At 40.7% G+C, this 10028-nt stretch overlaps 1 protein-coding gene across 1 annotated transcript; it reads left to right on the top strand.

The window, feature by feature from the left end:
- Positions 1-2581: 2581 nt before the first annotated feature.
- Positions 2582-4261, top strand: RPS23 (ribosomal protein S23). Its single transcript, XM_066383769.1, has 4 exons — positions 2582-2727; positions 3159-3318; positions 3827-3947; positions 4070-4261. The coding sequence occupies exons 1-4, from the start codon at positions 2724-2726 to the stop codon at positions 4214-4216; spliced, it is 432 nt and encodes a 143-aa protein (XP_066239866.1). The 5' UTR covers positions 2582-2723; the 3' UTR covers positions 4217-4261.
- Positions 4262-10028: the final 5767 nt, after the last annotated feature.

The raw sequence follows: 10028 nt of genomic DNA, 5'->3' as shown, positions 1-10028 counted from the left end.
TGTTCACTTCCACCTTGTTCACACTGGCTACTCCTTCTCAGTCTATTTTGCTTCACTGCTTCTCTACTGTATCACCGTTTTGGTACACCCAGGACTAAGGCCTCTGGCATCCAATCTTTCTCTGCTCTACCTATTATACAACCATCCCCTAAGTCAGTGGTTTTTAACCTTTTTACACTTGGGGACTGATGAAAATAGGAGAATGATTTGGGGGACCATTAAGGCAGAAATCACCCTGAGCATAAGCAAATTCAACTAAGATCAGTGGATCTTTAAGGTGACCAATCATCCTCATTTAGGGAGGACAGTCCTTTTTTTGTAAGTTCTGTCCTCCCTCGAAAAGTGTCCTCCTACATATCCTTTTTGATATTGGAAGAGTAATCTGTAAATGTCTGTATTCTATCGATGCAGAGTCGATCCATTGTGTGTGATGTGACATATTTGTATTTGACAGGATGACTCGTCAAGGATCAGTACAGTGCGGTGAGATGCGATTATGAGACGCATGTGCTCCGCACGGGAGACCTTGAGAGAGCGCGATATACCGAGTGTGCAAATGGCTTTGTGTACTTCTTACTGAAACACAACATGGCACATACGACATTGTAGACTCACGATTATTTCTTTCTCAGTGAATATTCAATCATAGGTAAGCACAATTCACGTAAAATTCAATATGAAGGATAATTCTTGTCCAGATATTTCCAATTAATTATTACAAGATGATATATTAACAAAAAATAGTCATTCAATGGAAAAGTACTCATTTAGATATCTAAATGTGTACTTTTTCTTACAATTATTATTAAAAATTAATAGGCATGTAAGCATAATTACAATATAAGATATTACAAATGTTTTTATTATGCATTTATCATATTATAGTGTATTATTTTTGCAATAAATAAAATGTTTCTTTTATTTACAATATTGTTTTCAATTTATTTTTGTCCTCCTTTTCATTGTAAAAAAGTTGGTCACCTTAATAATATTCATACAACATCAAGGTGATTAACTCTTCTGCAGTCCGGCACAAAATTTCTGGCAGACTGGTCACGGACAGGCAGTTGAAAACACTGCCCTGAGTGATCTCACTCAGAACTCTGGCTTTCAATGCTATCTACTCACTGATGACTCTCTTTAACTCCATACGCATATATCCACCTGCCCACTTCATAACCTTACCTGAATGTCTAATAGGAATCTCAAACTTGATACATTCATAACAGAATTCTTAATTTCCCCTTCTAAATCTGCTCCTCCAGGATTCCCCACTAATAATACAAATCACCCGTTGTGCAGGTTGAAAATCCTAATTAACTCCCCTCTCACATTCTACAGTCCTTATCAAATCCTGTTGGCTATACCATTAAACATATCTAATCCAACCACCTTTTTCAACACCTCCCACGAGAGTTTAAGGCATCATCTTTCGAGTGGATTACTTCAACACCTTCTCAATTGGCCTCAGATTCATCTTTTACAGTTTTTCTACTTACAACACCCAGAGTAAGACTATAAAAATATAAATACTACTGTATCTTGTTACTCCCCTGCTCAAAACTTTCCGGTGGTATTCAATCATATGAAAGTAAACTACCTTCACCATGGTCTGCAGGTCCCACCCCCCTGGTACCTCCTAGATCCCATTAGTACCACACTGTTCCTTCACTGTGCCCCCCCTCCGGGTCTTGAAAAACGCCAGTTCATTCTGCTTATTGAGAATCCCTCTTCCTGGAAGGCTCTCCCTCATATACATGTCTGAACCGCTCCCTCTCTTTAGGGTCTCAGCTCAAATGTAATGTCCGTGGAGACGCTCTCTTAAAGCACCCTATCTACGGCAGCCAATCTCATCCCCAGGTTAGCATCTCCTAACCAACTTTATTCTCTGTAGTACTCAGAATGTAAAATTATCTTTATTTTACAATATATTTATGCATAGTTTCTGCCTTCTCACACCCAGTACATAACTTTGTAAGAGGAGAAATCTTCATTCTCTTTAGCTATTGTATCTCCAGTGCCTAAAACAGTGCCTGGCACAGAGATGACAATTCAAAATGTAGTTGTAAAATGAATCCAAACCCAGAAAACTCTTTGAGCCTACAAAACAAATTGAAGTTTAGGAGTTAATTAAATGGATTGCCCAAGGTCGTACAACCAGTAAACAGCGCTTTGGGGGTTTAAGGCTTTGTGTCCCTCCAAAGCTTTGGTCTCTTACTATGTCACATTGCTTCCCTAAAAAGTTTTCAATTTACCATGCTGCTTATCAGTAGGCGTTAAGGGGCACAGGCCTCCTTTTCCCAACTAGCGGGCTAAGGCCCTCACTCAGCCACGCAGACGAGACCACCGCCCTCGCGCTCCGCCCACCTAGTCACTAAGCCCCGCCCCTGTGCTTGTGCCTAGAGCGCGGGCGCCGCGCCGGGAGCGTTCTGGCGCAAAGAATTCTGGGATTAGTAGTCGATTTTCTTTTTGTCTCCGGCATTTACATAAAAAGAAATAAAAAACGATGCAAACTAGATATATTTGAATTTAATACAAATTAAATAAGGCGCATATTCTGGAGAGTGGTGGAAAATTGTCTTTTTCAACTGAGAAGTGCCAGCCTCGTGCTAGGCGCTCCGCGGGCAGCCGCAAGGGGCCTTGACTGGGCGGGGCTTGCTGCAGGCTCGCGGCTCCTTCCTGTGCTGTTTCTCTCTTCCGCTCAGGCCCGTGGCGTCGCCGGTATGGGTGAGTAGTTGCCGCCGGGTTGAGGGGATCGGACCTGTAAGTCGGGGGGCTCAGTAGCGAGCGGGCGGGTGGGAGCAGAGCGGAGAGGAGGACGCCGTGGGAGAGCGGAGGAGGAAGGAGCCGGAGCGGCTCCCGCAGGCACATGGCAGAGCCGAGCCGGTCCACGCGGCCCAGGCCGCAGAGGAGTCGCGTTCCCGCGGGGCGCAGGGCGGCCGACGCCGCTGCTGAGCGTGCGCCTGCAGCCTGACTCTTGGCAGAATGCACTCATCGGAGCCCGTGTGCCCACCTGTTAGTTGCTTCAAGGGAGACTTGGAGGGTGGGGCCGTGTACTGAGATGTGGTGCAAGCACCTTCCGCGTGCAGGTCAGGTCAGGTTAGTGTAAGACAAGCCGGGGGCTTTTGCGCGGGACCGAAGGTGATTTTGGTTTTTAGGCAAGTGTCGCGGCCTTCGTACTGCCAGGAAGCTCCGGAGCCACCGGCGAGATCAGAAATGGCACGATAAGCAGTACAAGAAAGCCCATTTGGGCACAGCCCTGAAGGCCAATCCTTTCGGAGGCGCTTCCCATGCCAAAGGAATTGTGCTGGAGAAAGTGTAAGTGAAGTTCACTGCGTCCTTCCCGTTAATTTACTGTGGTAACTCAGACAAGCACATCTGAATAAGTCAGTATATTTGTTTGAAAGTTGAACATGAGGGCTTCGAGTTCAGGAAGTCAAGATGTTTCATTTCAACATCAGCTTGGAAGGACTTGGGGTAGGTTTGGAAGGGAGAAAGTAATAATGAAATAAGAGATAAATCTCAGTATGTGTGGGAACCGTTCTAAGCAATTGATACCCATGAAATTGTTAAGTTTGGAACCAGTCACATTTTTCTACTTGAGAAAACTAAGGTAAAGAGAAGTTTCCTGTCTGAGGTTTATATCTAAGGTTGAGCCACATGAATTTTTTGTACTCAAATTTTTTACTTTACAGAATGCTAATTCCAATAGTTCAGTCAAACTTAGTGGCAGTCAGGATTTAAACCCAGAATATCTAGTAAGTTCTATGTTTAAAGAACATACTCTTTTTCAGAATACCACTCACTCTTGTGCTGTTTGTTTCAGAGGGGTTGAAGCCAAACAACCAAATTCTGCTATCAGGAAGTGTGTCCGAGTCCAGCTGATCAAGAATGGCAAGAAAATCACAGCCTTTGTGCCCAATGATGGTTGTTTGAACTTTATTGAGGTAAGGGTTTTGGTTCGTTGTAGCTCTTTTTCCTGGGGTAATTTCCCCCAGTTTTTTTGAATATGGGAAGCATTTTTAGTGATTGCCACCAACACCAGAATATACTTTTGATTTTATTCCAGGAAAATGATGAAGTTCTGGTTGCTGGATTTGGTCGCAAAGGTCATGCTGTTGGTGACATTCCTGGAGTTCGCTTTAAGGTTGTCAAAGTAGCCAATGTCTCTCTTTTGGCTTTATACAAAGGCAAGAAGGAAAGACCAAGATCATAAATTTTGAAGATGAAAACAAGTAATAAATTTTCATATGCCTAACGTGTGTTCGTGTCTTATTTTCCCTACCATGGAGATGTATTATATGACTTACCAATTTTAGGAAATTGAAAAAACAGTTAATTCACGGTTTCTCTAGAGTAAATGGGATTCATAACAAAGTTTTCCCTGCTCTTATAGAGGGCTTTTTAAAAAAATTCACTGAACTAGTGGGAATCACTTTGGGAAACCTTGGATACATCTTGTGACCCACTATGATAAATTCTACCCCGAAGTTACTCCCTGCTCTGGTGTTTTTCAAATATCTATAGATCAGTATCTGTGTTTCTGATTAGGAGAGCAAAATTTAGGCATCGGATTTAATGGAAGCATGTATGCCTAGCTAATTAGCTAATAAGGCATAGAGCAAGAGCTTGTTCAAGGGAAGACCAGGTGTACAGGATGAAGTGCTCTGTGTCTTGAGTTTGTCAGTAACTGATAGATTTTTAATCTTTGACTTCAAGGAACAATATAAGGGAAGTGATTATGTAGTAATGGTCAAGATGAGTTGTGTTTTGATAATTGTTGAAGGTGGGTGTTGGGTATATGGGGGTTCACTGTTCACAAATAGTTTCAGATTTTCCCTAGAAAAAGAACGATAACTTATGTTTGAAATGAGGCTTTATTAGCCTTAAGTCTGGTTTGAGAAACTGCTATTGGTAGCAGTAGTAAAGATGGGCTCCTTTGCTCCAGCAAAAGCTAGTGTTAGCTTTAGGGTTTTTGGAAAATGTTCTTAGACTTCTATTTCCCATAAGATCGGAATGAGTTCTTACAGGAGACAGTCTCACCTCTGCTCACACCTGCATTCCTCATCCAGACACAGGAGGTCGCTAGCATGGCAACTGCTGTTCATACTTTTATCACAAATGATTGTGCGATTGTTTTTTCCACAAAAGGGAAGAGAGGCGCTAGTTTCCTTTTTTTTAACTGAAATATTTGGTATAACATGGTTAAATTTTTGAACATCATGTTATTTACATCTTAACTGACTTTAGAGCAAGAGAAACATGGATTTGTTCCACTTATTTATGCATTTATTCGTTGTCTCTTGTATGTGCCCTGAGCGGGGATTGAACCTGCAGCCCTGCTGTAAGGGGACAAGTCTCTAGCAATGGAGCTATTGGGCCAGGCAACACCATGTTACTGTAAACAATTAAATACAGTAAAGACTTGGTTTCCATCCCAGTATTTAAGTGTGTGTAGTTGCATAGAGTATACATTGCTAAAGACAGACCAGGTCCTTTTGGGTTGACAAACCTGACCCAACCCTGGAAATCTACAGGCCTTGTTCACAGGGCCAGGACCAGAAAAGACGAGGGAAGGCCTGGGTCAAGTGGGTCTACACACTGTTAAGGGGCTGCTGAAGGGAGGAGGTCCTGGGGGAGGGGGGACAACGTACGCAGCCTGTGCAGTTCCCTGCAGGGTTGAGACCTCAGTCAGATCTGTCAAGATGGGTGAAGAACCATGCCTACAAGGAAGCAAGGCGCCCTGCAGTGACGGCTCCTACTTGTCCCCTGGGTCCACCCAGGATGCTTGTCGTACGGTTAAGTCCTATGACAGACATACTGGCCCACAGTTCCACCCCAGGCACTACGGACCATAGTGCTTGAAACTAATCTCGGTCCCTTCCCTTCAGACCGTGTTGTCCTTGTACCGCAGCCCCAACCTGACCACTGCCTGGTGACGTTTGGGTCCAGCGTGAAGTATGCCTGATGCTGTGCTATGCCCAACTGGGCACAGCTGGCTGTAAGCTGAGAAAAATGAGGTAGGCACCTTGTATGCAACATGCCAGCAAAATGCCAGCAGCTGTTTTCCATAGAAATACAACAGCTAATTTTAAAATACATATGGAAATGCAAAGGAATACTTAAATGAAGACTAAAGATGGAGGAATCACAACCCAGTTTGAGACAAATTTGTAGCTACAATAATCAAGAGGGTGTGGTACTAGAGAAGGGGTGGAAAGATCAATAAAATAGAGGATTGCATAAGTAACATACAAGAAGACCAACTGATTTTTGACCAAGATACAAAAGCAATTCAATGGAGGAAGGTAGTTTTTTCAATAGTGGGGACTTCTGTTTAACAAAAAATGGACCTCAAAGTCTCAAAGCTTATAGAAAAACTAACAAATGTACCATATGTCTGTAAAATGTAAAGCTATAGAACTTGTAGGAGAAAACAACCGCTTCATGACTTAGGGTTAGGTCAGGGGTCAGGAACCTTTTTGGCTGAGAGAGCCATGAACGCCACATATTTTAAAATGTAATTCTGTGAGAGCCATACAACAACCTGTGTACATTATGCATTATCCAGTAAAAATTTGGTGGTGTCCTGGAGGACAGCTGTGATTGGCTCCAGCCACCTGCAACCATGAACATGAACGGTAGGAAATGAATGGATTGTAATACATGAGAATGTTTTATATTTTTAATGTTATTATTTTTTCTATTAAAGATTTGTCTGCGAGCCAGATGCAGCCATCAAAAGAGCCACATCTGGCTCACGAGCCATAGGTTCCTGACCTGGGTTAGGTGCAAAGTTTTTAGACATTACACCAAAAACACACACACACAAAATTTAAGCCTGACCTGAGGTGGCGCAGTGAATCAAGCATTGACCTGGAACCATGAGGTCGCCAGTTCAAAACCCTGGGCTTGCTCAGTCAAGGCACATATGGGAGTTGATGCTTCCTGCTCCTCTGCCCTTCTCTCCCTCTCTCTCTCTCTTCTCTAAAATGAATAAATAAAAAAAATTAAAATTTTTTTAAAAAGTTGACAATCAAAATTTAAAACTTGCTCTGTGAAAGATCTTGGTAAGAGAATGAAAATACAAATCACAGATTTGGAGAAATATTTGCATGTCACATATCCAACAAAGAACTATTCAAAGTATATAAAGGACTTTCAAAGGAAAACAAATTTAATCCTATTACAAACAGGCTAATGAAGAGACACTTCACCAAAGATGACAAGCACATGAAAATAGCATCATAAGCCATTAGAAAAATGCAAATTAAGACTATAGAAATGTAACTATACACCTATCAGAATAGCTAGAATCAAAAGTAATGATAATACCAAATACTGGGAAACTGGAGCAATGGGATCTCAGACATTGTGGGAATATAAAATGCCATAGTCACTTGAAAAGAACGGCAGTTACTTCTGAAGTAAAGTATGATCTGCTGCAGTAACTGCTCTCCTGGGTGGTTTCCGACAGGAAATGAAGTATCTGTCCACACAAAACCCTGTGTATTAGTGTTCCTGGCAACTTTATTTGAGATAGCCAAGAAATAGAAACAACCGAAATGTCCTTCAGAAGGCAAATATATAAAATGTGGTACTTCATAAATGAAATACTACTCAGTCATAAAAGAAACTTGATACATGCAACAACTTTACATGAAGCTCTGGTATTCTGAGGACAAAAAGTCAATCTGAAAAGATTACACACATTCTGTATTATTTCATTTATAGAAAAGCTTGAAATGACAAAAATACAGCAAGAGAGATGAGTTCACTGGTTGCCAAGAATTAAGGATATGGGTAGAGTCAGACTGAAAGGGTACATGAGGGACTTCCTTTGTGGTGACAAGAGTTCTGAGTCCAGCTAGTGGTGGCGTTGACACAAGTCAATACTTGTGATGGAACTTCATAGCGCTATATTTTTTTAAAATGCATATAAAAGCTGGCAAAATTCAAGTAAGGTCTGTAGTTTAGTTAATATACTACAGTAGTGTACCAATGTTAATTTCCTAGTTTGAAAATATTCTCTGGTTGTCAAGAATGTTATCTGGGAAAGCTGGGTGAGGTTATATATAATATTTTGGCCATTTCTTGTGTGTCTTAAATTATTTAAAAATTTAAAAGTTTTGTTACTTTTATAGTTGCCTAGCAAAGCCCAAATGAATCAGAAAGTGTTAGAGCCGAAAGAATCTGGAGATTACTTAATCCAAGGGTTCCCAAATCCTGAGCACATCAGGATTCCCTAAAACATTTGTTAGATTACAGAGACTCCCAATCTTCTGGGAAACAATCTTTAGGGTAAAGAGAAATCTGGGGTCCCTACGTAGTCGGTCCCTCCTGTCCCCACTATGGGATGGTTGGGGGACAGGGAAGAGGGAGAATCAGCGTACTCATTTTATAAATCAGAAGTCAAAAATGGTAGTTCTTAAGTATTTTAAAAATAATTTCCCCCAAGTAATTGACACAGCTGGAATCAGAACAAGAGTCTGTCCTCTAAATGAAACTTTCTGTAGGAGATCTACATACCCCATTGCAAAACAACAACAGGCAGCTGCTTAGCCAGTTAAGGGATAAATGATGCTCGGTATTTAGTAAATTTTTGTTTTGTGCCTTTTGAAGGGAAGAGGGTAGTATAATATGATTAATAAGGTTTCCGAGTATTTATATGGAAATATTGAAACACTTCTGTTAGTGGTGCTCTGAAAACAATTTAAAACTATTAGGGAAATACATAATGCTTCAAATATATGGGGATTTTTCCTTTTATTTTTTGATAGAGCTGACAGCTTTAAAATTTGACAGCTATACAAATATGAATGTGTATCTTTGAATATAATAATTTCTTGTGTTTCATTTTAGGAAAATGTCTGGTGGCAAGATTTTGTCATATGGTCATGCTGTGGACAAAATTCCTGGAGTCTATTTCAAGATTGTCAAAGTACCTAACATTTATTTTTTCATTATTTTTATTATTTTATTATTATTATATTAGTGCCTTGACATTTCTTTATTGACCTTGTGCAAAGCCAGAAAAAGAGACCAGTATCATAAATTACCATGTTACAATAAAATTTCACTAAAAAGCTACTTGTATGATCTTTATTTTAAGCTATAAAATTTGTTTAAGTGGATCATTCAAGTAGGAACTCACATTTTTTATGACATTGTAGTTAAGAGATTGTCTCGGCAGATTGTACCAAGTATTCTTAGTTTCTAGTACAATTCCTGTCCATACTATTTGGTAAAGTGCTGCTATGTTTGTTAGTGAAGAGAAAGAGAAAGGGAAAGAGAAATAGATATTAAACCTTATTTTTACCATAATGTCATCACAGGAGTTTTAGAGCAAGGCATTAAAACATATGACAATTGATTGTTATTAAGCATAAATTGTCTCATGGGGAAAACCATTTTTAAAGTGACACATTTGAAGGGACTCATGAGTAACAGATGACCAATATTTCCAAACATTCACACACACAGCCACCCTCTCATTCAGAGTGGCGCCTAAGCTTTTAATATGTGGTGTGCATCTGCAACAAGGAGGGGCCCTCACACACAGCCCTCAGAACTTCAGGCATGGTGAGCCCTCATCGAAACGCTTTCCTCTGACACACTGCTTCTCTGACGACCTGCAGCACTCACACAGCAACTGGGAGGTCCAGGAGCTCTCCCGCAGCAGAGGGGAAGTCACGGCCCCAGGTCCCCGCTTCAGATCTCCAGTCACAGAGGAACAGCTGTCTCCACAGCTCCCTACCCGGTGATCTGCTTGATTATTTATGGTAAAGTTATTGTTGACATAAATTCTGTACTCTAGTCTACTCACAATGTTGGGCATTTTTGTGTGTTTTTTTAAGTCTAGCTTTCTAAAATCTGTCACTCTAGTTAATTAGAAATAGAAAAAAATAAAATTAATGTAGAAAAAATAAAACAAGGAGTCACATTACGTGGCTTTGTTAAAAGTATAGGACATACTGAGCATATCCACATCTTCAAATAAGCATAAATGCTAATGAATATATTATAAT

The sequence above is a fragment of the Saccopteryx leptura genome, chromosome 4 (genome assembly GCF_036850995.1).
Source record: "Saccopteryx leptura isolate mSacLep1 chromosome 4, mSacLep1_pri_phased_curated, whole genome shotgun sequence".
NCBI lineage: Eukaryota > Metazoa > Chordata > Mammalia > Chiroptera > Emballonuridae > Saccopteryx > Saccopteryx leptura.
This window is presented reverse-complemented; position numbering and strand designations above follow the sequence as displayed.

What these genes read in the sequence shown, in the direction of transcription:
- RPS23 (XM_066383769.1), top strand. An exon ending in GGAATTGTGCTGGAGAAAGT is followed by an intron (nt 3,319 to 3,826) that starts GTAAGTGAAGTT and finishes TGTTTGTTTCAG; the next exon opens with AGGGGTTGAAGCCAAACAAC. An exon ending in GTTGTTTGAACTTTATTGAG is followed by an intron (nt 3,948 to 4,069) that starts GTAAGGGTTTTG and finishes ATTTTATTCCAG; the next exon opens with GAAAATGATGAAGTTCTGGT.